Genomic DNA, 26,650 nt, shown 5'->3' on the forward strand with positions numbered 1-26,650 from the left:
TCTCCATGTATACTCTCTTGGTGATATCTTCTCATTGCTTCTACCACTGATATACTGACAAAACCAAACAAATTTTTTTTATTTTAATGTTGGCACTCTGGTTTTCAGGCATGTCTCAGCATGCTTGTAGCTGCTCAAAGCCTGGGCATAACTTCAGATTCCAAGTTATCACTCAACTCATGTTTCAAACCTGACCCATTTTGCAGATTTTCCCTTTATAATGCAGGAAGGATATGGCTCCGTCATACAAAGCTCGACTACTGCAGCACCCTACATGCAGGCCGTCAGACTTCTACAACCAAACACAGCAGCACAACTGGTCTTCAATCCTCCAGAGTCCGCACGTCCCTCCACTACTGTGTCCCCTTCACTGGCTCCCAGTAGCATCCTGCATCAGATTTAAAACCCTGATACTTGCCCATAAAGCCAAAAATGGAACAGCCAGTCCACACATTATTATTAATAAAAGCCTATTTTCAGTATTTTAAACCTGAGGCATGACAAACATCAAGACCATCTCAGTCCTGGCTGCCAGAGGGTGGAACGAACCTTCACAACAGACTGAAGACTCTCACTTTCACATATACACATATACATACACATACTCACTATATTGCCAAAAGTATTTGCTCACCCATCCAAATGATCAGAATATGGTGTTCCAATCATTTCCATGGCCACAGGTGTATAAACTTAAGCACCTAGGCATGCAGACTGTTTTTACAAACATTTGTGAAAGAATGGTTCGCTCTCAGAAGCTCAGTGAATTCCATTGTGGGACTTTGATAGGATGCCACCTGTGCAACAAATCCAGTCATGAAATCTCCTCACTCCTAAATATTCCAGTCAACTGTCAGCTGTATTATAAGAAAATGAAAGTGTTTGGGAACGACAGTAACTCAGCCACGAAATGGTAGACCACGAAAAACTGATGGAGCAGGGTCAGTGGATGCTGAAGCGCATAGTGCGAAGAGGTCACAAAATTTCTGCACAGTCAGTCACAACCAGGGTATCTGCACATTTTTAAATCTCAAATTCAATGACTTTTAAGACCTTTTTAATACCTCTCACAAGAAAAAATAATACTATTACTGGGGATGCAGGTGTGTTCCACATCGTTGACGGGGGGGGCAACGAGAATTGTTGACGGGGGGTTGGCGAACGAAAATTGTTGACGTTGTTGAGGCCGTATACTCCAACGCTAGGAATCTAGCACTAGGACCCTGGAGCGTTTTTTTTCTGCATTAGCGCTAGATTCGGCAAAGTTCACATCGCGCCAGAACAACTGAACAACACACACTTATAATAATTTAATGCCTCCCCTCATAAAATTCCAGACATTTTAAGACATTTTTAGGCCTTGAATATGGAAAACTAAATTTAAGACATTTTAAGACTTTTTAAGGACCCGCGGGTACCCTGGTCACAACAGACATTCAAACTTCATGTGGCCTTCAGATTAGCTCAAGAACAGCGTGCAGAGAGCTTCATGGAATGGGTTTCCATGGTTGAGCAGCTGCAACCAAGCCATACATCACCAATGCAAAGTGTCGGATGCAGTGGTGTAAAACATGCTGCCACTGGACTCTAGAGCAGTGAAGGCGCGTTCTCTGAAGTGCACTAATGAAATTTCATGCTACACTTGAGTACCTAGCACATCTTGGGTATTGTTTGCTGTACGCATTGTTCATGGATACAGTGGAAAAATTTGCATGATTTCCTCTTCTTGGCACCAGCACTGACTCCTGTATTTCAGCAATATTCTAGTTCAACTGTGTCTTGAACTCGAACCTACTATTCTGGACACAACACACTCCAAGAGTAGATGAAAGCACTGTTGTAAGTCACGTTGAAGAGCTGCTGTTTGCGTGAGCTGACATTAGAGTTGACAAGCAACCCACCTGTCCACAGAGCCAGTGGACAGTCTCTGACCAATCACAGGAAGAGGAGGTGAGAAGGCGGGTCAGACAGGGTGGTGTACTTTGTCAAGCATCTTGGCAACTGAGCTTGTTAGCATAAACACACCTTGATCCAGAACATCAGGAATGATACACAAAGTCTGGACTGTCCAAATAGCCAGAGATCTCAGAAGAGCAGAGTCCACAGGCCAGGCTGTTCTACCGAGAGCCTGGTGAGGGAAGGAACCCCACAGCAGATGCACTGACAAAGTCCAACTAGAGGCGAGAGGCTCACAGACCTGTTTGGGGAAGCACAGAGGGACGTCCTCCCAGACCTCCTCCCAGACCTCCTCCCAGACCAGGGCACCAGCAGCCTAACAGCTCATCTAAGAGACCTCAGAGCTGCCTCCTGCTCAGCACCTTCCACCCAGGACAGCAGGACATGGTCCTCTCCCACTGAACTGGGATCAGAAATTCCCTAACGTGTGCATGACCATTCTCTTCCAAACTTGCAACGATAGTGATGAGTAAAGCAAAGGTGTGAATTAACAGATATGATTACTTCATATTATCTTACACCTAAAACTGAATAAAAACATTAGGAAATTTGTATCAGTGTATCTGAGATGGTCCAGCAGCTTGCCTGAGGTAAACACAGTGAAGGTAGGCAGTCAGGACACAGCGGGCGGATTAATGGCCTGCTACAGACGACAGGCACCATCCTCACAGCTGTGGAACTGCAAGCAAAGTCAGTGAGATGGCCAGCTGAGAGGGGGGAGGAGGTCCTGGCTCGACCAGCTAGCAGTCTACAAAGGAACTAGCAAAAAAAACCTGTAGCTTAGTCTTATAAATAAACGACAGCCATATAAAATAATAATAATGTCATCGCTGCTACACTCTAGCAAAAGTCCTAAGGCTCCAGACCGATACATCATCTCTAGTTAAAATTTTATATCTGCCCAGATACCTAATTTTATACCAACATTACACATGGGGATTAAAAAGTTTTATGAAGTGTCAGTTCATATATTCACATATCTGTGGACATTTGTGGGTGCAGGGCAGGACGTTTCAGCATCCGTCACTATGAGCGTGCCCAGTGTGCGCTGGTGGGTGTGGCTAGCAGGGGTGCATGCGAGCTGGCCCGGGCTGAAGTGTGGGAGCTGAGCCCAGCACGAGTCCTTCGCCACACGCCTCCTCTGCAGGGAGGACTCATTCTTATTCTCTCCTCGTGTGGAAAGAGAAACCACTTATGTTGCAGATCAGCTGGTCCTGCTGCAACGGCCTGGATGGACCCACCCAAACGAGCCTGCCGTGCTCAACATGGACATTTGGATTATGTAGCAACAACCAATAACGTTTTTGATTAGGAAGATATGCATCTGTTAGTCACTGAAAGACTTGGTGGATTTATGGTCATTTGTGGCAGTCATGGCAAACAGTGGAGATGTACTGACCAATTAGTACATCCTTAGCTGGGATACGTCAGTGGAGATGTACTGACCAATCAGTACATTCTTAGCTGGGATACGTCAGTGGAGATGTACTGACCAATCAGTACATCCTTAGCTGGGACACGTCAGTGGAGATGTACTGACCAATCAGTACATCCTTAGCTGGGACACGTCAGTGGAGATGTACTGACCAATCAGTACATCCTTAGCTGGGACACGTCAGTGGAGATGTACTGACCAATCAGTACATCCTTAGCTGGGACACGTCAGTGGAGATGTACTGACCAATCAGTACATCCTTAGCTGGGACACGTCAGCGGAGATGTACTGACCAATCAGTACATCCTTAGCTGGGACACGTCAGTGGAGATGTACTGACCAATCAGTACATCCTTAGCTGGGACACGTCAGTCGAGATGTACTGACCAATCAGTACATCCTTAGCTGGGACACGTCAGTCGAGATGTACTGATGGGAACCAGAGCTGGTTTCTCTCTGCTTATCTTCCTCCACAATCAAGGTATTTGAACAAGTCATCACTCATTTATTGACAATATAACATGGCATATATACCGCATGCTTCATGAGAGCACCACAGAGGTAGCCAGGTTTGAGTAAGTGCTCAGAAAAGACCACCAAATCCTCTGTTAGTTGTGTCCTCGAACAAGGAGGAAGGTATCAAGTGTTTCTGTGTTCAAAACGCTGACTGATTTTACAGAAACAAATGCAGGTATGAGGAAGTACAGCCAGGCCTGGACCCACTGTGGCTGTGTGTAAGCAACACCTTTGTGAGCCTCAATCACACCCCCCACCCCGGAGGCCAGACTCAACCTCACTCAGCTAAAATAAAAATAAATAAAAAAACTCTGAAACAAACCTCATTCAGCTCACTGTATTTGAAACACAGCACTGAATACATACAGAACCAACGGGACTCGTTTCTTCACAACCTAAAATATCTACCATTAAGAAATACAAATACTTCCCACGTGTGTCTACCGACTGACGACCTGACAATTTTACTATTCATTCCTCAAAGTGCTTCATTTTGCAATCTGGAATGAACCTGTCGATCTTAATCAAGACACCTTAAACCGTGCAACCTTCATCGTGGCTCTTGACACAAGGCACGTGACACTCGACACCTTGCACCCCGCGTGACTTTGCCCCTTACATCAGCCACGCACCTGAGCGCTCGCATCCTCACGAGCACGCCATTGAGAGAGTGGCGGAAGTGTTTTGTAACGCAAGCTCAGGTGATCCGTTTACCTGGATAACTACGCGGAAAATCCACGTTGACATCTTGGCAACGTTTTTGTATAACCGTCTAAGTGCAGCGAATAAATTTGGCCTAATGCACAAGTACTCCACGACTTCCACCTGGTTTTATTATGTTTATGGCGAGAGAGGCAATTTTATTGTAAAGTCAATCTCTGGCTTGGGTGAATAATAACGACCAGCTTCTAACAGGAAGCGCTTCTGGCTCCGAAGTCAACACACATGCGCTTAATAGGTTAGAATAGGGTTAACCTAGGCGGCGTTAGCTAAAGTATAACGTACCATGCACTCAGTATTACATCAGCAGAGGCGTTGTCGTTGTTCATGGACTTGTTAACTACAACTAGTCATCTTAGGTGCCAGTTAGGTGTGTTACTGTGCATGCATTACGAGGCGAAGCAGAGGAACGCAAACGTGGACCCACACACTCCCTTTCCTGAGGTCTGGCACATAGGAATTGTGAACAAGGCATAAGAAATGAGTCAAAATAAAGAGAACGCAAATACTAACAAGCTATCTACCTTTAAATCTTAATCTGGTAAATCAATCAAGGAAACTTATTTGCCTAGGCCTTCAGGCCAGCTTGGAACTTTCAGACTGCTCGACACAGTTCTAACTTATCTGATCACAGCTCAGATTCATAGGCTACTGGTGCAGCTAGAGAATCAGACTTTGTTGCGCGGTAGAACTACACACCAGACGTTACTTCTAAATCCCAATTCGCGAAGCAATAAAATGAAAAGTAACTCATTTTCCAAAAGCAGACGCATAAACGGGCATGCAACAGTATCCCATAATATGACGCCATAGGAAGCGGTTGGCATGGAGGTGACCGATGAAGGTGATTCACTTACGCTGCACTTTCTGCCCAGGTGCGTGTTGAGCGCGTCGTTCTCTTGCTGCGTGAGGAGTGCGGAGGCGCCGCCCGCGACCCTCCTTTGTGGCGCCTGGCTACTCATTTTGGGACAATACAGGGACAGGACAGTCCGAAATCACCACAGGGAAAATGAATCGTCAAACGTGTGATCACTGATTTCTGATCATCGTAGCCTGAAGTCAGAGATCATTTTGAGAATAATTTAGTGCCAGGACAGGTAAAGGTCCGCTGGTGTTCCAGGCGTTGTTAATTCAAACGCGGGCTGCTGCGACGGGCCCACGACGCTCTCAGGACTCCAAACTCATCGAAACTCCACTCCACCGACGTCCCGATCCAACATGGCAGAAGCAAAGCGCAAAAAAATGCGCATGACAGGGACAGACTCCGTATTTCTGTTCGTAATTACCTTCGCGGGGTTTCGACCTGTTTAAACCTTGTGCTGCGAGGTCGGAGAGACAGATTGGCGCTGGTACACACGCGATTACGGTTGTTCCGACATAGTTCCGTCCGCTGCTGGGTTTTGTTAGAGGAATGTTGGTGAACGCAGTCAGCGTGAGGGAGGAGTCGGTGAAGTCAACACGGGATGACGAGCTGATGTTAATCAAAGCGGGGGGGGACGGAGGAGGCGGCGGACGGGGACACAGACGCGCCTAGCGAGGACACGATGGACCCAATGCGTGACGTGTCAGAGTTTCAGATACAGATAAGAACGTACGTTTGTAATCAACAAACCAAAACAAAGCATTCGGTCTGCATGGTGTGTTTTATATCGTAACCCAGAGAATATTACAGTCCACAGCAGTTTATGCCACCGTATATATAATGTATATAAATACGACTGGATTAATCATGATGTCATCGTGTACAAATGAATGCTTCTAAGATAAACAGAAAAATGTAAAAAATGTAAGCCAGGTGTGCGCTATGACGGAGTGTCACGGACACTTGAAAAACAAGTACATCCCAGGTTAACAGTTTGAACTGCTATAGGCCACGCCTACACAGGACTGAACTGGCATAGACCACGCCCATATGCAACAAGAACCATGAACGAACCTGAAGAACCAGCCAGATGAGAGAGAGAGCGAGAGAGCGCGTGTGTGAGAGAGAATGTGTGATTAAGAAACAGCAAAACATGTCAAGACAAGAAGGCTCCAAGAAAGAGACTTTTAAACTCTGAATAACAGATGTGAATAACTGTTCACCTTTCAGTTCTTGCACTGTAATCCCAGTAGTAGTGACCCCAGTAGTCATTGAAATATTTTCTTTAATTAGTGTGAGACGCGCATGACAAAATAGTCTGGAATTTTATGACATAAAAACAAATGACTTAGATCAATATTAGGTCAAAATAATTAAATCAATATTAGATCAAATTAATTAGATCAATACTCAAATGAAGCCATAGTCTTTTTGATTCTGGTACCTTGTGTCATAAAGATATAAATCATTACATGAAAAGACATGTAATTTAAACACATGTAATATTCCCATAAAAAATCTGACAGAACTGCTTGACATGCTAAGTGGAAATGTGTATATGTACAGCTGCTGGGTGAGAGAGTGAACGGTGGATGAGAGAGTGAACATGTTCAGGTGGGAGGTGCTCAAGACCTCTCATTCCTGCAGGAAGCACCTGGTGAACTAGCTCCACCTCCGCGACTGCTTTCTGTCCAATCGGTGCTGCTCTCTGCTCAGTGCTCCAGGTATGTTGGTAATGTCCCCCCTACCAGATCAGATCAGCCTTGCTGATAAATCAGAGTCATAAACACATTCTTGTTCTCTGTGACTAGAGCCACACACCTGCAGGCATTCCTCCCTATCCTGAGTGTTAAGAAAGTCTGTAGCTGGTGTGTGGAGATGATGTCTAGCTGGAACCTGAGCTCTATATTTATCTCCAGCTCGACTCAGCTCTCTGTTCTGGGAGACACCAGGTCACATGGCCTCTCCTGGAATGATGATACCTCTGAACTGGGGGTTCAAGCACACCGAGGGGAAGTGGCCACTTCCACTAAAAGCTGCTACTCTACTTAAACTGCTGATCGTGAGGTAGGATGTAAAACCTCTACAAATATTCACTTTGCCTTGTGGTACAGAACACAATCTCAGCATGAAAACACAGTTCTCTAGCTGAAAGCAAGCAGCAAATTCCTCAAATACACTGAGAAATCAGTCCCACACCCTCACTGTCAGAAGCAGAAAGATCCAAACTGCCTGTCCTGCTATTTTCTCCTTACCACAGCGATGTCAGCGTTACTGACCCAGAGATGGCTTGCACGTGCAATACTGAGGTCAGGACTGCACACTCAGAGGTGTCAATTCCAGGTTAAGAAAGTAAAAGTCCTCATCAGGATTTTGTTCAAAACTGCTAGATTTTCTAATTAGTGCAATCCAGGTAAAATTAGTGGAATCAACACAATCCAGGAAACCTGAGCAAAATTCTGGTGAGGACTTTTACTTTCTGAACCTGGAATTGACACCTCTGCTGCACACACTGGAAACTCGTCCTGTAACAAACCCGTACTTGCAAAGTCCTGCTGAGTCTCTGCATCTCCCATACGAGGTGATATTTGTCAGCATGGTACCGGTACACAACCTCGAAGTGTCTGTAACGTAAAAGACTGTTTGTGTTTGAAAAGAAATATACATAGTCACTCATAGTATACATCTTAATGTACATAATACATTTACACGAGGACGTGACACATGCTTCAAGCTGTAAGAGGTCTGTGAACACTAACAATGACAAAAAGGCGTTTTCCATGAAACCTTTCCATTTGGCCAAATATTCAAAAGACAATGGCGCCCTCTCGTGGCGTCAAGTGGTACGCAGAAGTACTTTCCCTACGACTTCGATAGTCCGGAGTATGGAGGACAAAAAATGTACAACGAAACAAGGTTTAGAATATATACGAAGCTTACACAACAACGGAGACTGAGGCACAATGACCAGCAAAGTAGAACAGCAAACATTTTGTTTAAATACACTGACATGATACATAAAGCTACGTCAACACGTTTAGTGAATATCGTTTACAGGAGTCTCAAAGTGCCGGCCCGCGGGCAGTTTCATACGACCCCTCAAACAAAATAAGCTTAAATCTGGCCAGCTATTCAATTAAAGGTTTATGCTTAATTTTTATATTTTGTTTTAACTTGTCTTTGAGGGTTTTATTGGCTTACGCAGCGTTGCGTGGTGCAAGTAAAAAAAACCCAGTCCAGACGTAGGTTACGTCTCTACGCATGTGCTCACCATTCCCGGCAAAAACATGTTAGCCAAAATGTCTTTCGAAACTCTCAAAAATGAAAGAAAGGTTGACTTGAAGCACAGAGAGTTTCAAGAGAGGTGGACGATCGATTATTTGTGGAGTTCAACGCGACCGCCACTTGTCTGATGTGTAGGGTTGGTATGAGATTTTCACGGTATGATAGTCTCAGAAAATATAGCGGTATCACGGTTATCACGGAATCACAGTTTGTTACATATATTATTAAAAGATACACTGACCCTTAAAGAAATTACAACAAAAGTTTTTTTTGTTCAGTGTACTATTTATTGTAGAAACCTGGAACTATTGTATACAAAATGTCTCCTTTAAAAAAATGAGCTTTGAAGCACTTTGAGGAATGAATAGTAAATTTGTCAGGTCGTCAGTGGGTAAACACACGTGGGAAGTATTTGTATTTCTTAATGGTAGATATTTTAGGTTGTTAAGAAACGAGTCCCCTTGGTTCTGTATGTATTTTAATTTATATATTTTTATATAAATGTTTATAAAAAATAGGTTTATACTTTCGCAAGTGACCGTAGCGCGACTCCGCACACCGAACCTCTGCGAATGGCAGAAGCATTCATACGTCTGAAATGATATGTGGTAGTATAAAAAACACCCCTCAAAAACTGGAAGGAACATTTATCTGACGCATTTTAATGTTGCTTTGAGTTTCAGGTTGAAATGTGCTGGAATTTAAGCTAAAGTACTAAAATGCTAGAAATTGTAACAACTTCGTTTCACAACAAAGAGCTGTCTGACTGAACAGTGCTCTTGTATTACGTTAACAAATACTAGCCTCTTGTATTTTCAGGGCGAAACATGAGAGAACGTGAGGACGTTAAGATTGGGCGTTTTGAAAATAAACAACCATTAAATTATGTGATCATAAGGCGAATTATTTCGAGTATATGTATAAATATTTAACTTAATTAAGTTTAACGTGCTGGGAAATATTGAAATGGACCTTGAAAGTGACGTACAAGTGCTTAAATTCCACCTTGTAAAGGTGTAGGCCATGAACCCGGCAGTCTGTGTGTTTGTGAAAGTCCCGTTGAATGTGTCTAATGTCATTTCCCCGGTCTTCCCAGGGAGGGTGTTCTAGGCCAGGGATGTCAAAGTCAAATACACCAAGGGCCAAAAAACCAAATTTGCTACAAGCCGAGGGCCAGACTGGTTCAATGTTTATTAAAACATATTGAAATGATTGCACATAGCCTATTGAACCAAGACCTAACACAGTGTTTATTATTTAATGCTTAAATGAATAAAGCAATACTTTCTTATGGATCTGTCAGTAATTTCAAGTGAAAACATTTTTCAACAAGCAAACAGATAAAAACTAATTTCCTTCAAAGAAAACATGTCCTGTACATTAAATGAATAAAGTAATAAAGGTTTGAAAAGTGCTGGAATTTAGGCTAAAGTACATGAAAATGCTTGAAATTGTAACTACTTAGTTTCACAACAAATAGCTATCTGACTGAACAGTTCACTTGTATTACGTTAACAAATACGAGTCTCTTGTAATTCCAGGACGAAACACGAGAGAACGTGAAGACATTAAGATTGGGCGTTTTGAAAATAAACAACCATTAAATAATATGAATAAAAAGCGAATTATTTCGAATCATTTCGAATATATGTATAATTATTTAACTTAATTAAGTTTAACGTGCTGAGAAATATTGAAATGGACCTTGAAAGTGACGTACAAGTGCTTTAATTCCACCTTATAAAGGTGTATGAACCCTGCAAATATGACTTTGTTCATTGCGCTGAGACGCGGCGCGCGCAAAGTTACAAATTTCGAGAGGTGCACGACCTCGCGAATCGACAGCGCACGAGGCTCTTGCGCACGGGCGGAGCCACTGCGATTACATCATTTTCGCCGTGCTGACCCTCGCCGCTTGTGCGCACTGCAGTGACTTCGCGGGCTACCGTTGCATTGTGGGTAATGTAGTGTTTGAGCGTACAAAACACCAGCGGCCTGCGGGCCGGTTCTAATAGTAATTAAATATCATCCAGGGGGCCATAGATAATCAATTCGCGGGCCGGATCTGGCCCGCGGGCCTTGACTTTGACATGTGTTCTTGGCGGTTCGTGGCGGACACTTCGCCGAGGGCGACCACCTCCCAAACGCAGGACTGAGCGCGTCGGATCCGCCCATCGACGTGGGTTTGGGGCACTCTGCCCTGTTGGCACCCCGGGACGGGTAGTGCCCTTGGAGGGGGCGTCTGTCACGTTGAGGACCCCGCCCCCTCCCTTTTGGGCGTGTGTTTACGTTGTCCACGTGTACTCATCTGCGTCTGTGGATCTGTGTGGTGGTGGTTGTATCTTGTGATAATCTGTCTCACCTGTGGCTCGTCTCGTAATCACGTGGGGCTAATGTGGTTTGTCTATTTAATGTGTGCTCACGCAGTGTCCTGTGCTCGTCGTTGTCTAAGTCTGCACGTTGTGTTAATCGTCTGTGTGTTTCTTGTGCGCTATTGTGCAATATCTGTGCCAAATAAAAAGTGACGTGTGCTCTAAACCCGAGGATTCCATGTCTTGTCCTTGGCTGCGCCCGAACGTCACACTTTCAATAAATTCATATATTTTTTATTGCACTTTAATGAATACTGAAATCCCAATGAATATGAAAAAAAAATCCTTAATAAAGTCGTGAACCGTACACCTAATCCAAGCACCACAGAAATTCTAAAGGCCTATATTGTTACTAATAAATCAATAAATGTTCTGATTAATTTGTATTCAGATCTGTAAATTAATTAATCATATTACTCATATTATTTATCTCATTAGTTATTAAGATTTATATATACTGCATAAAAATGTATAACAATTTAATTTGAACAGGTTATTGTGATAACTGACAATTACCAATTTTTTTAATCTTCTCACAGGTTAAAGAATAGGCATCTATGTTCTGATAGGTAAACGTATGCTGGGTTTGTACACTCTGGTCTTTCCTTGTCTGTCACGGTGAGGGGGCCGGGTCGCCACCAGAGGGCGTGCATCCCGGTCAGCAGCCGATCCCAGCACACACCCCTGAGCACCCAACCACTCCTACCATCGCATTCTCCCGAGTACTAACACCTGTTCACAATTACGTTACTCTTTTTAAGCCCGCAGGTCGTCCAGTCCGGTGCTGCACATTCCCGCTACGAGCCTTACTGGACCGTCAAGCGCTGCCTAAAGAGTCTTCCTGCCTGTTTGCTCATTCTGAGTCTTTTCGTTTGCCTGGCTTTCTTTTGGTTATTCTATTATGGAGAATAAACCTCCGTTCATTCCACCTGCGTCTCCGGCTGCCTCTGTTACGACGCCTCCGGTGTCACATTGTCCCTTTTTGGAGTTCTCACTCTTAGCTCCACCCTGCCACCACATTTCTCCTCGGCCCACATGAAAATTAAATTGACCATTTAAAACCTAAACAAATACTAGCGCTAGGTACTCACTAGGTCCTCATTTGGTCTCACTAGGTCCTCACTAGGTCCTCATTTGGTCTCAGTAAGTCCTCACAAGGTCTTTGCTAGGTCCTCATTTGGTCTCAGTAGGTCCTCACAAGGTCTTTGCTAGGTCCTCATTTGGTCTCAGTAGGTCCTCAGGTACTCATTTGGTCTTAGTAGGTCCTCACAAGGTCCTCACTGCTGTATTTCCTTCGTGTTGGTTTCTGCCCAATTCTTTGCATCACGGGTCGCTGCTTCAATTGTAGATGGTCCTGTAGCCTCCACAGCGTCTGTCCTGTTAAACCTAATTATCCATGATGGGTAAAATTCATACAAGATGACAGAATTGTTAACATATTGTTTTTTGCAAATACATTACGTCACATATCACATTTAAATTTAAAACTTGAAAATTACCATAAGTAAAACAACCATCTTGATTTGTATCTCTGACTGTGATTATCTAACACTAGACTCCCTTTACAGAGACACCCTGTGCTTAGACCCCCTTTATAGAGACACCCTGTGCTTAGACTCCCTTTATAGAGACACCCTGTGCTTAGACTCCCTTTACAGAGACACCCTGTGCTTAGACCCCCTTTACAGAGACACCCTGTGCTTAGACTCCCTTTATAGAGACACCCTGTGCTTAGACTCCCTTTATAGAGACACCCTGTGCTTAGACTCCCTTTATAGAGACACCCTGTGCTTAGACTCCCTTTACAGAGACACCCTGTGCTTAGACCCCCTTTACAGAGACACCCTGTGCTTAGACCCCCTTTACAGAGACACCCTGTGCTTAGACCCCCTTTACAGAGACACCCTGTGCTTAGACTCCCTTTATAGAGACACCCTGTGCTTAGACTCCCTTTATAGAGACACCCTGTGCTTAGCCCCATTCTGCAGAAGCGCCTGCTGCTGAGCTCACTGATGAGCTCAGTATGAATTTGACATCAAATCACGTTTTAATTAAACTCCTTTTATAGTGACTCCCTTTGCAGAGACACCTGTGCTGAGGTGTTGCCTGTTGGAGCCCTATGATTGGGTGCTGTATCATCACATGAACGCTTCATGGTTTCACTGTGGCACAGTTGCAGCTTACTCACTAACACTCAGACTCACCTTAACCTTTACTCACCAGTGCTAAACTGGCATTAAATACCAACCAGGGGACTTTTATTTTGCTATCCATTGAGCAGCTAACAAAACGCCCAGGTTCCACACCCCAGACAGCTTTCTATCAGACTATAGATCAATCAATGAACCCTTAACCCCTACAGTGCTGTAGTGAACCCTGAACTCTGCAGTATCTGGCTCTTCATGCATGTAGTCTGAGTGATAAAACTATGTTGCTGTCTAACTCTGTGTACTGGACATTGTGAATGTGATCTGGTAAATGTGTCTGCTGTGTAACTGATGCGCATTTCTCCAGTAACAGCTTCAACTCATTCATGATTTAGAGACAGCATGCAAAGTATTTAAGAGTGGCCTGAGCTGAAGGGTGAAGAAGATGAGAGGATGGGTGGAGATGGTTGGGTGGAGATGACTGAACGGAGAAGGCTGGGTGGAGAAGGTTTACACTCTGCATGCAACACTTTCAGATGCTGAGAGAACTCGTACTCTAATACTGATCACACGTAGCGTAGGTTAAAGACCTAGTAGCTCATGTTGCAGTCACATTTCAGAGCCTGCACTGACTTCCTGGACAGACGTGACACTGGGTGACCACTACATCCCAATCAGGGAAGTGGCTTTGACTTCCTGGTATCTGATACAGAACCTGGGCAAGCTCTTATGGTCCGCATGCCAAAGGCAAGAACATCACTGTCTCCATGACTACATTCAACAAATAGGACCAATCTTTCCCAGCCTAAATTTAGCGCACTGTGAATAACACCTCAGGGCCTCTGCCTGAACGATTACTGTTGCAAAAGACTTCGCTAATGTACACCAGGGCTCACCTCCTTAACCCTAACATCCCTAATCCTACCCCTAACATCCCTAACCCTAACCCTAACCTCCCTAACCCTATCCCTACCCTCCTTAATCCTAACATCCCTAATCCCCTAACCCTAACCTCCCTTCCCTCCCTAACCCTACCCCCACTAACCGTAACCCTAACCTCCCTAACCCTATCCCTAACCTCCCTAACCCTAATCCTAACCTCCCTAACCCTGTTAGAAAGATGGATCGATCCAGATATCTCTGTTACACACACTCAAGAGCATCTGCAAGAGAGAGCTGCCCCCCTCTCACAGACCAGTTTTATACTATTCTGCTACATGATTACATCATACTTCTGTGACATGTGTTTACACGAGGTGATGGCTTACATGAGGTGAGGTGATGGGGTGAGGTATCACCCCACCACCCCTCCCCGGCGAGGGTCCTCGGCTCAAGGCCTACTTATTCCTCTGGTTTGCCAGGTGTGCCAGATATACTTCAGGACTCTCTACCATCAACTCACAAGGAGTATTACTAGAAAGAGTAGAGAGAGAGAGAGAGACTACAGGCCTGCTGAGCACACACTGATCAACGTGTCCTAGGCCTAACATATGCTTAATATACCTTAATAAAGTGATTTCCTTTCCACTTATTACTAATAGTGGTTAATACATATATGAATACTGATGAATATGATTACAGAAAGACCACATATAAAGTTTGCCCCGACACCCCCTAACCCTAACTCTATCCTCCCTAATCCTACACTCCCTAACGCTAACCCTAACTCCCTAACCATAATCTCCCTAACCCTAACCTCCCTAAACCTAACCATAACCTCCCTAACCCTAACCTCCCTAAACCTAAGCCTAACCTCCCTAACCCTAACCTCCCTGAACCTAACCCTAACCTCCTTAACCTCCTTAACCTCCTTAACCCTACCCTCCATACACTGTTTAAACCAGAGACACGCTGACAAGTGAGGAGCAGTTTGTGTTTAGTAATGATGGTGATAACCAGAACAAAGTGATGGGTAGTTGTATTTAATAACCTGTATAAAGGGAAACTATCTGAACTTCATCACCAAACACTAATACAGTGACTATCTTCATTAAAGATCTTTCCCTTTTACGAAGTCATTTGTAACCAATTTGTAAAGCCATAAGAAATAATAAAAAGGAACAGGATATGGAGTAGCTGCAAGGTCTTCTGGGCCATGGTCTGGGGAGCAAACTGACCTGGGGGCCCTGGTTTAACCAACAGGGACCCCATGAACTACCCCATGAATAGGCTGGTTATTCTAAACTGTATATACAATCACAGGACTTTGAATTTAAACTTTTCTAAAGTTTAACTGATTGATTTTAAACTCCTGCTGTTTTCAGCTGCATCACTACGTGGAGCGCGTCATTCCAGACTGCCTGTTTCCCAGCATGCTCAGATCTTTCCCAGCATGCTCAGATCTTTCACACTCCTGCGGTCTCCTGCATTAGACAGCTGCTGGAAGTGAAAGGTGACAGAAGACCATAAATATGTAAATAAGTATATTCACGTCCAGCTGTCTGAATTGAATTAAGAGTTCTTTATTAAATTCATAGTAGAAATCATCTGTATTTGCTTAGAGGATGCATGTTCCTCAGTGTCGAGCTGGTCCGACGGCTGAGTCTCCCCGCATGTTCTGCACAGTGTAGCTCCAATGTGGCTGCTCTTTCAGAAGCTCAGGAGGCTTCAGCCTTGATGCCACAGACAGGAAGAACCTCATCACTGATGTACATTACCAGGCTTTCTACAGTCCAGCCACCCAAGATTACATCAAGATTACTAAATCAAGATTACTAAAACAAGGCACTCAGCTGATGTCTGTTAAAAGCTTTAAAAGGATTTCTTTGCCGAAAAGGTCAGTTCACTCCATCAGTTGGTCATTTGTGCCTCAAATGTACAGTGTTGAATTATTAAGTAGGTTTTTGCTACTGTTTTGTCATGTAAAACGTAATTTTGAAATATACAGAACACACAAAATGTCTGAAGCAACATGCAAAGGTATACATGACCAAGAAACATTTTGTAACTGATCAGCTGTGATGTTAGGGTTTGTTCACTGTATCCAAAGTACTGCTGACAGACTGCAGTCATGTGAGGTCTCTTTACTACATTACTTATCATGCATACTAAAACTTATCATGCATACTAAAACCACAGTTTAAAAGCTGCCCATGCAGCTGCACTAATATTGCTAAGGAAATTGTTAAAAATTGCTAATATTGTGTGTGTGTGTGTGTGTGTGTGTGTGTGTGTGTGTGTGTGTGTGTGTGTGTGTGTGTGTACTGTTACTATTTTCAGACATATAATATAGATCAAATGAAACAGCTGAAAAGTTTTGTGATCATTATCAGAACTTTAACTTCCTGAGTTGCTCTGTCTGGTTGAGTGAGAAAGATCCAGAGACAGACTACTGAACACACTACTAAACAGACTACTGAAAAGACCTGTGAACAGACTGAATGCACATATTTTTAAAAAGTTGGACACCACTGCCTATGCAATGTAGCTGGTTTATGGAAAACAACGAACTGCCAACTGGTCTCCCGTTTCACTATAAATCTTCATCCTGTGGTCAAGTGCAAATTGATATTTTTTCACACATAGTCAAACGTTGAGATGCAGTGGATTTCCTGTTCAGGTCCAATGTGTGCAGGAGAGCCACCGCGCACGCGCCGGTTTCCACAAGCTTGCGTTTGTATATGCGGCGTCCTTGTGGCTTTGATGATAGTTCCTGAAACAAGAAACGAGTAAGTTCTCGTTTCTGAGGGGCGAGCTCCTATTATAGCACCATACATGTAGTATTTGTATCGATGTTGTTTAATAGTTTTTCTTTGGCGTCGATCGACCATTCACATCAAAGTCAAACAAATCGACGTCCTTAATATAAACCACACGTAAAAGAACGTCGGACAGTACGTCTTGATAAAGGCTTAGACAAAGCCATCCGGGCAGATACAGCAGAGTCACGAGTCCCATAACATTTAGAGGATAATGCGAGTAGTCCCAGGAACATGCGTCATACTGCCGCAGCGCAAACCCCCAGCAGAACTCCCAGGTGTAGATGAGACATATATAGAGCGGCATCCTTCGCCACGCGCTCCATCCGCGTCTGAGGTGCAGATGAAGATAGAGCTTCTCAACCACGTATCTGCAGCTCCCGTACATGAGGAAGGACCAGAGGGACGTGTGCCCGCTCAGCGTGCCGTCGCATTTCTCCAACAGGTTGAACACAGACGTGAAAACGACTTCGTCCAAAAAGCCGTGCATTCCAAAAAACACAAATCGCAGGATACCCGGCAGTCCGGCACAGCGGTTCTCCTCCGAAGCTGCATTAGGCCGGTGTTGTTTTTCAGGGCAGAGATAGCGAAGGCGCTGGAAGCGTTTGTGAAATATGTTTGTGAAGTACAGCGCCAGGATGTAGTGTAGCACAAGCTGGTTTACTGAAACAATTCTGAGGTTATCTGTCAGCGTGACAACATTTCCAATCAAAATTTGTAAGCCAATATATAAAGACGGGTAGAAAATGCAGTGAAAAACGATTGGCCGTCCTTGAAAAGATCTCTTCTGCAAATATATTTTCTCCAACACAAAGTGAGTAATGGAATGTACGAGGCAGAGATACGGGGACGAAAATCCCAAAAATCTGAAGTCATTGGCGTCCAAAAAGCCGCGTGCCGACGACAGGAGGACGTCCAGCGTAACTCCGTGCATCCCGTAGAAATACAGGCGCATCCACGCCGGTAAGGCGCTCATCGATTCGCTCGCGTGTCCAGTGGAGCTGACCAAAGCCGGCAGCCGAGGATTCTGAGGGTTCGGGCTCCCCTCGGCTCGTATCCGCTGAATGTCTCTCCTCCGGTCCATTGTGACCATCTTCCAAATAACACTGTCCTCAGACGTCGATGTCTCTCTGGTCCGTCTGCTTTCTGATGAGCGTTCCTGGGTTAGTGACACTTCACACGCAGGTGGCGTAACGATTTCTAAAGAAAAATGAGCGTCCGGCAGATAACGCTCAGTGCGGCCAGCCCTGCTCGAGCTGCATACGGTGAATGGAAGCAGAATTGTTTTTGTTTAAAAAATCCACAACAATTGTGCGCATGCGACAACAACAACAACACATGCATAAAAAACACGAACGTTCCTGTACAAAGAAGGAGAAATGGATGCAGAGATCAAAGATGTGGCATTTCATGTGAAAAGCGTGTCGTATCAGGAGGCTTCCGCCCCCCGGGCATTGTTACTCTCTTCCTTAGGTGCGCTGCTTCAACACATAACCGCAATGGCTTCAATTCGACGTGCAAGAACAGCAACCCAGAGACTAGTACGGTATTTTCCCAACACCAGTAAATTACATACAGTGAAGAAATTTGAAAATTACAAAATGCTCTGAAAATTGCCCTACCTTTTGGTCTAAACAAACACATTTCCTCCTAAATACATATAGTACGCGTCAGTGAGAATAACTTAACATTCATATTAGCAAGGCACTGATATTGCCATGGTAACTGCTGTGCAGGTCCAGTGGATAAAGGGCAGTTATTTCTGTCCATGGGAGCAGCTATTACAGAACCTGAACGTTCACCAAGCCCAAGAGACATTCAGGCAGGAGACGTCCAGGCAGGAGACATCCAGGCAGGAGACGTCCAGGCAGGAGATGGGCCATGTTCAAGCATTTCCTTAAATGCTCTCTGCAAAGCCAGTGCCGTCACTCTTCATTATCCACGTCATTAACGAACTTACAGGTCATTTAGAAAAATCACACTGGTTTACATCATTTAGTCATAAACAGTCCATTATCAATCAATCATTAATAAGAACAGCATAAATCTTCAAACCATGTGTGAAGAACTGCTGTCAGACTTCTAACGTGCTTCCTGCTTTAGTAAACCAGGCAGGTGTCTGCACAGGGCAGGTCTGCTTCTCCATTATCACCATGTTTCACAGGGCAGGTCTGCTTCTCCATTACCACCATGTTTCACAGGGCAGGTCTGCTTCTCCATTACCACCATGTTTCACAGGGCAGGTCTGCTTCTCCATTACCACCATGTTTCACAGGGCAGGTCTGCTTCTCCATTATCACCATGTTGCACGGGGCAGGTCTGCTTCTCCATTACCACCATGTTTCACAGGGCAGGTCTGCTTCTCCATTACCACCATGTTTCACAGGGCAGGTCTGCTTCTCCATTACCACCATGTTTCACAGGGCAGGTCTGCTTCTCCCTTATCACCATGTTGCACGGGGCAGGTCTGCTTCTCCATTACCACCATGTTGCACGGGGCAGGTCTGCTTCTCCATTACCACCATGTTGCACACATGTCCTCTGAGAGGCCTGTGCAGAATGCTGGTGGATGCTCACACTTCGCAGTGCTGAAGGTCACAGATCTCAGCAGGACACAGATATGTCATTATCGCCGTGATCCATGCTGCTCCAACATGTATGTTGCAGGGGAAAAGAGACGCTGTCAGCACGGGTGGCAGACAGACAGACAGACAGACCAGTACCAGGGTCGAACACATGCAGGCAGATTCTCCAGACATTGTTATGTCTACAGAGAGAACACTGCAGAACCCATCACAGCAAGGAAAGCTAAGACCCTTCCCCCACCATCAGGGTCGCCCCAAAACAACTTTTGATTCCTGTCCAACAATGAGATCTGAAAGACAAAGATGAAGCTCTCAGTGGTGGGTCTGTGAGAGTGTCCTTGGGGTCAGATGTTTCAGTGTACATAAATGTACATAAAAGTGTACATGCTGAATGCAACAGCCTGTTGACAAGACAACTAGATACATCTTCAAGCGTCACTCTAAACCTACAACCCGGGGTAAATCTTCAAGTGTTACTCTAAATCACTTGTTGCCATGATGTCATGAGTCACTTCGACATTTTACTGCCATCACTTATGTGCACAATGTACTTTACATATGGTACATGTGTATTGATATATATTTTTAATGTGTAGCCTATAGTGTTTTCTATCCTATTATATCTAAGTCTTATCTTATCTCATCTTATCTTAGTACTGTACAGGGAATCATGGCTTATATAAGACTCAAACAGCACAGCCACAAGATGTCACCACACTTGTGTTTCTGCAGTAGTGCCTGGTGAGTGTGTACTGTGCACTGGTGAGTGTGTACTGTGCACTGTTGTGCTGTGATGTAACTGGCAGTCAGGCTACCTGTCTCACAGTAAACCTGACTACCACGCCTACTCATTTACATACTTCACAAAATCTATTTGTGTGAATTTTCCTGCTGTGTGTTCACTCTTCCTGTCTTCTAGTCTAATGATATACACAGAGTTTGGCTGAATGTCCTTGCCTGCAGGACAACAATGACCACAATGCAGAGACAACAATGCACAATGTAAGTTGTTCTGGACAAGAATGTTACTTTAACTTCACACCTTTAGGGCCTTACTGCTTGTACTAAAACATCTTACCTGAATAGTCATCATGCTTTAGTCATGGATAGAATATTGGCAAATGGATATGAGGCAGTATTACTGCTGACGAGAATCCTATTCAAATGGTATAAATGATCTCCATTGTTATAACCACATTTAATTAATGGCTATTAAATACACTGGTGCTATTGTTAATTTTAACCACTAGATGGCGGTACAGTATCTTCAGGTTTAATAGCACACCACTCAGAACAGCATCCCAAGCTGCAGAATAGAAGATGTCTGTAATGTGCTTCATTCACCTAAGTATTAAGGGAATTTTAATTTAACGATATCAGCTATCAAAAGGGCTGAGCCAATAATAAGCTATTTTTTTATTTTTTACACTAATGTAGGATTTCTAATGGGTGTAGGATTTCTATTCAAATGTTCCCTTCATTGGATTCCTCGGTAGCTCTACACACTGACCAGTTGAGCCCAAATGACACTGTGTGATGGTTGACAGTGAGGGAGTACAGTGAGGGAGGTTTAATACAGTGAGGAAGGGTTTCATACAGTGAGGGAGGGTTTAGTACAATGAGGGAGGGTTTAGTACAGTGAAGGAGGTTTAATACAGTGAGGGAAAGTTTCATACACTGAGTGTGGGTTTAATACAGTGAGGGAGGGTTTAGTACAGTGAGGGAGGTTTAATACAGTGAGGGAGGGTTTAATACAGTGAGTGTGGGTTTAATAGAGTTAGGGAGGGTTTAGTACAGTGAGGGAGGTTTAATAGAGTGAGGGAGGGTTTAGTACAGTGAGGGAGGTTTAATAGAGTAAGGGAGGGTTTAGTACAGTGAAGGAGGTTTAATATAGTGAGGGAGGGTTTAGTACAGTGAGGGAGGATTAATACAGTGAGGGAGGGTTTCATACAGTGAGGGAGGTTTAATACAGTGAGGAAGGGTTTCATACAGTGAGGGAGGGTTTAGTACAGTGAGGGAGGGTTTAGTACAGTGAAGGAGGTTTAATACAGTGAGGCAAAGTTTCATACACTGAGTGTGGGTTTAATACAGTGAGGGAGGGTTTAGTACAGTGAGGGAGGTTTAATACAGTGAGGGAGGGTTTAGTACAGTGAAGGAGGTTTAATATAGTGAGGGAGGGTTTAGTACAGTGAAGGAGGTTTAGTACAGTGAGGGAGGTTTAATACAGTAAGGGAGGGTTTCATACAGTGAGGGAGGTTTAATACAGTGAGGAAGGGTTTCATACAGTGAGGGAGGGTTTAGTACAGTGAAGGAGGTTTAATACAGTGAGGGAAAGTTTCATACACTGAGTGTGGATTTAATACAGTGAGGGAGGGTTTAGTACAGTGAGGGAGGTTTAATACACTGAGGGAGGGTTTAGTACAGTGAAGGAGGTTTAATATAGCGAGGGAGGGTTTAGTACAGTGAAGGAGGTTTAGTACAGTGAGGGAGGTTCAATACAGTGAGGGAGGGTTTCATACAGTGAGGGAGGGTTTAGTACAGTGAAGGAGGTTTAATATAGTGAGGGAGGGTTTAGTACAGTGAAGGAGGTTTAGTACAGTGAGGGAGGTTTAATACAGTGAGGGAGGGTTTCATACAGTGAGGGAGGTTTAATACAGTGAGGGAGGGTTTAGTACAGTGAGGGAGGTTTAATAGAGTGAAGGAGGGTTTAGTACAGTGAGGGAGGTTTAATACAGTGAGGGAGGGTTTAGTACAGTGAAGGAGGTTTAATACAGTGAGGGAGGGTTTCATACAGTGAGGGAGGGTTTAGTACAGTGAGGGAGGGTTTAATAGAGTGAGGGAGGGTTTAGTACAGTGAGGGAGGTTTAATACAGTGAGGGAGGGTTTAGTACAGCGAGGGAGGGTTTAGTACAGTGAAGGAGGTTTAATATAGTGAGGGAGGGTTAATACAGTGAGGGAGGGTTTAGTACAGTGAGGGAGGTTTAATACAGTGAGGGAGGGTTTCATACAGTGAGGGAGGGTTTAGTACAGTGAGGGAGGGTTTAGTACAGTGAAGGAGGTTTAATACAGTGAGGGAGTGTTTCATACAGTGAGGGATGGTTTAGTACAGTGAGGGAGGTTTAATATAGTGAGGGATGTTTAATATAGTGAGGGAGGGTTTAGTACAGTGAGGGAGGGTTTAGTACAGTGAGGGAGGTTTAATACAGTGAGGGAGGGTTTCATACAGTGAGGGAGGTTTAATACAGTGAGGGAGGGTTTCATACAACGAGGGAGGGTTTAGTACAGTGAGGGAGGATTTAGTACAGTGAAGGAGGTTTAATACAGTGAGGGAGGGTTTAATACAGTGAGGGAGGGTTTAGTACAGTGAGGGAGGGTTTAGTACAGTGAAGGAGGTTTAATATAGTGAGGGAGAGTTTAGTACTGTGAAGGAGGGTTAATACAGTGAGGGAGGTTTAATACAGTGAGGGAGGGTTTCATACAGTGAGGGAGGGTTTAGTACAGTTAAGGAGGTTTAATACAGTGAGGGAGTGTTTCATACAGTGAGGGAGGGTTTAGTACAGTGAGGGAGGGTTTAATACAGTGTGATTAAATGGCATTTAATAGCCCATTTTCTTCTATTTGCTGTACTTAATGCTTTGTCAAACCCTCTGCTTCAGCAGCCCAGGAAGTGTGTGTGTGTGTGTGTGTGTGTGTGTGTGTGTGTGTGTGTGTGTGTGTGTGTGTGTGTGTGTGTGTGTGTGTGTGTGTGTGTGTGTGTGTTAGTTACTCATCATACCAAAAGTCCATATCACAGTCTGCTAGATCTTGGTCCATTGATGTCACTAAAATGCATTGAGTGAGCATGAAATCCACTGATTGGATTATATTTAGTGCAGCTTGCAGCTCCCTGACACAGTGACATCACTCATTAAGTCCTGTGACAAGATCTGTATCTCCACCAAACAGTGATAATAAAAGCATAATTCTCTAAAGAATTACACTTCCTACGCAGGGATGAGATCTGCAGGTGCAGGAGACGTGTTGGAGCAGAGCAGCTACATTTGTAGAGTTGTGTACTGCAATTAGGCCACAGAAGTGGAAGACCAGTTCACCTCCAGCACCTCCAGACCAGTATGGAACAGGACATGATGGCTCACATGGGCCTCCACACGGTCACACTCACCTCCCACTAACTGCCCAGAGAAATGAAAGGCCTTTCATGCCAGGTTAGAAAAACCTGTTCCATCAGACATTCCTGCAGCTACCGCTCCAACACCAGCCTTCTGCAGCCGGAGGGTGAGGTTACACCCGGGGGGCTGAGATTACACCCAGGGGCGTGAGATTACATCCTGGGGGGGTGAGGCGAGATTTGTGAGATCTGAGAAGAATGAGAGTTAATGAGTTAAAATCCAGAGTCAGCATCATCTAAACATTCAAGGGTCAAAAAGCTCTATTTGTGTTGAAATAGAGAAGAGACCAATGTTGAACACATACTTTAGATTCCTGGTTCACAAAAACCAGGAATCAAAATCACAGGAACTAGAAACTATACATGAACAAAGACCAGTAAACCAACGTAGACAACACAGGGTGAAATACATGACACTAACTAGGACATGACAAGGAACACCTGAGATAGATTACAGGTGGCGGGGTTACAGATGACTAGGCAGGGAAGACCAGGAAGTAAACAGAAGCACATGGAATAGGAAAACAAAGACGTGACAGACAGTAGGGAGGCGGAGCCAGGCGTGCAGACAGAAGGAAAAATGACCCAGTACTGCAATGAGGTGTATTCAGGGCCTTCATGTCCTTCATGTCCTTTATGTCCTTTGTGTCCACAAATATCAGTTCTGTTCTTTTCAGCTGTCATCGTGTCCATCATCACATCTTCTGTTAACTTCTGTTAAAATATGACACAGCATATTTCTCTCTCACCCTCTCACTACCTCACTCTCTCACCCTTTCACTCTCTCAGACTCTCACTACCTCACCCTCTCACTCTCCCACTCTCTCTCTCACTACCTCACCCTCTCACTCTCCCACTCTCTCTCTCAATATCTTACCCTCTCACTCTCTCACCCTCTCAGACTCTCACTACCTCACCCTCTCACCCTCTCACTCTCTCACCCTCACTGCTCTGTCTAGCTACTTCTTCTTTGTCCCATGTTTGGTGTTTGTCTTCTCTGTCTGTTTGATGTAACCTTGGGAAAAGCACAATAAAGAAAACAAAACAGTAAATAAACACTAAACCTGCCCCTTGGTGACCCAAGTGAAGAAATAACTGGCAATTGAACAGATGCATTGCACTGAGCATGCTCACACAGGGGAGGTCACAAGGGAGGTCACAGGGGAGGGTGGACCAGCCTGTCACTTCCTCTCATCTGTAATTCATATTTCTGGGGTTGCACTACAAGGACCAATGAACTAGGTCAAGGTTATCACCGTGGAGACGGCTGTGGCAGCAGCACTAGGCCTGTGCTTTGGATCCATGTTTTCTGGTACAGCTTCATCTCTGCTAACCTGCCATAACCTGCCATAACCTGTCATAACCTGTCATAACCAACCATAACCTGTCATAACCAGCCATAACCTACAATAACTAACTATAACTTGCCATAACCTGTCACAACCAGCCATAACCTGCAATAACCAACCATAACCTGCCATAACCTGTCATAACCAGCGATAACCAGACATAACCTGCCATAACCTGTCATAACCAGCTAACCTGCCATAACCTGGCTTAATCTTGGCTAACATGGCATCGCGTCGGTGCCGTGTGTTAACAGAGGTTCATCTAGATGTGGGCAAAGCTGGGTTAGGGTCCTCCCACCTCCAAACTTCAGGGGTATCTGTATATCTACCTGCAACTCTCTGTGCTGGGTGTGTGTGTCTACACTTTCTTCTGTAAACAATGCCCACAAACAGAATAACAGATGGATCGTGGGAAATGGTAAAAAAGGGCATTGCTCTTATGCTTTTTTTTGCTAACATACAGTCACACAACCACTTCACTCTCTCCATGTGTTTCCATAGCAATGCTGCCCAATGTATTTGACTGACACCTTTCTGGCGCAGACACAGAGAAGGGAGACTAGTGGTAGACATTTGGCAAATGTATCCTTTATTTTGACTGGGCTGTTATGTGAAGTAAAGAGGAGATTTTACGTCAGTGCAGGACATTCCTGCACTGCAGGACAAGTGTCTTTCACTTGTACATTAAGTCTATGTATGATGTGATGGCAGATGCAGCCTGTGATGTCACCACTGTGATATAATTATGCTCCAAAGCTACAGATCAGGTGTGCACAGAGGCAGGACTTGGTCCACAGGTCAGTATGGCCGGCCCTAGTTGTGTATGTGTTGTTCACATCATACACACTGCAGTTCATATTATACACACATAGACAGATCCTCTAAAAGATCTTGCCAGGGTACGGTGAGTTCCAGTAAAACAATAATAATAATGATAATAATATATATATATATATATATATATATATATATATATATATATATATATATATATATATATATATATATATATATATATATATATATATGTTATAAATAAGTATATTACTGGATAAATATGTTATTGAATAAATATTGTATTGAATAAGTGTGTTATTAAATAAATGTGTTATTGAATAAATGTGTCATCTATGCCTTGCTGGTTTATTTATTTACATTTTGTTTATTTGGATTATAATGAATATGTGTATCACCCCAGACTGATTGGTCAGAGATCCAAATCCAAATGACTCCTCCTTCTGTAGAACTGGCTCCTGTTCTTCTGCTCTGTTTAGTATGTGAATCTGTTCATCTTATTAATGCTTTATTAAACATATTGTAAAAAAATCTGAAATGAATACATAAGTTGTATGGTTTAATGCACAACATAAAACATAATGTAATTCAATACACAAAATAATACATTATGCAATTGTAATACATAACATGATACATAATGTAATTTTAATAAATAACATGATTGTACCTTTTAGCCTTTGCGTTTAGCTCCTTCAGTCCTGAGAGCAAATGACCCACTTTGGAGGTGAACTTGAGCATCACCATGGAGATGTGGTGTCA

The 26,650-nt window shown here is 43.9% G+C and overlaps 2 protein-coding genes and 1 long non-coding RNA gene across 4 annotated transcripts in view; 1 reads left to right on the top strand and 2 right to left on the bottom strand.

Annotated features, from left to right (window-relative positions):
- The window catches only part of LOC143514400 (actin nucleation-promoting factor WASL-like), a 14,112-nt gene extending 8,062 nt beyond the window's left edge, over positions 1 to 6,050 (bottom strand). The window contains exon 1 of one of the 2 annotated variants that reach the window (XM_077005519.1): positions 5,485 to 6,050. In XM_077005519.1, the coding sequence (XP_076861634.1) occupies positions 5,485 to 5,589 (105 nt within the window). In that variant the 5' untranslated portion in view covers positions 5,590 to 6,050. The remainder of the gene's footprint in view (positions 1 to 5,484) is intronic. The other variant, XM_077005518.1, reaches the window with a different exon arrangement.
- A 36-nt stretch (positions 6,051 to 6,086) lies between these two features.
- On the top strand, positions 6,087 to 7,782 carry LOC143514403 (uncharacterized). Its single transcript, XR_013130862.1, has 3 exons — positions 6,087 to 6,218; positions 7,056 to 7,213; positions 7,409 to 7,782. It is a non-coding gene; the product is annotated as an uncharacterized LOC143514403 (long non-coding RNA).
- Positions 7,783 to 15,758: 7,976 nt separating this feature from the next.
- On the bottom strand, positions 15,759 to 18,632 carry tmem229a (transmembrane protein 229A). The gene has a single exon (XM_077005526.1). The coding sequence runs from the start codon at positions 18,082 to 18,084 to the stop codon at positions 17,032 to 17,034; it is 1,053 nt and encodes a 350-aa protein (XP_076861641.1). The 5' UTR covers positions 18,085 to 18,632; the 3' UTR covers positions 15,759 to 17,031.
- Positions 18,633 to 26,650: the final 8,018 nt, after the last annotated feature.

The sequence above is a fragment of the Brachyhypopomus gauderio genome, chromosome 5 (assembly GCF_052324685.1).
Source record: "Brachyhypopomus gauderio isolate BG-103 chromosome 5, BGAUD_0.2, whole genome shotgun sequence".
Classification (NCBI taxonomy): Eukaryota; Metazoa; Chordata; class Actinopteri; order Gymnotiformes; family Hypopomidae; genus Brachyhypopomus; species Brachyhypopomus gauderio.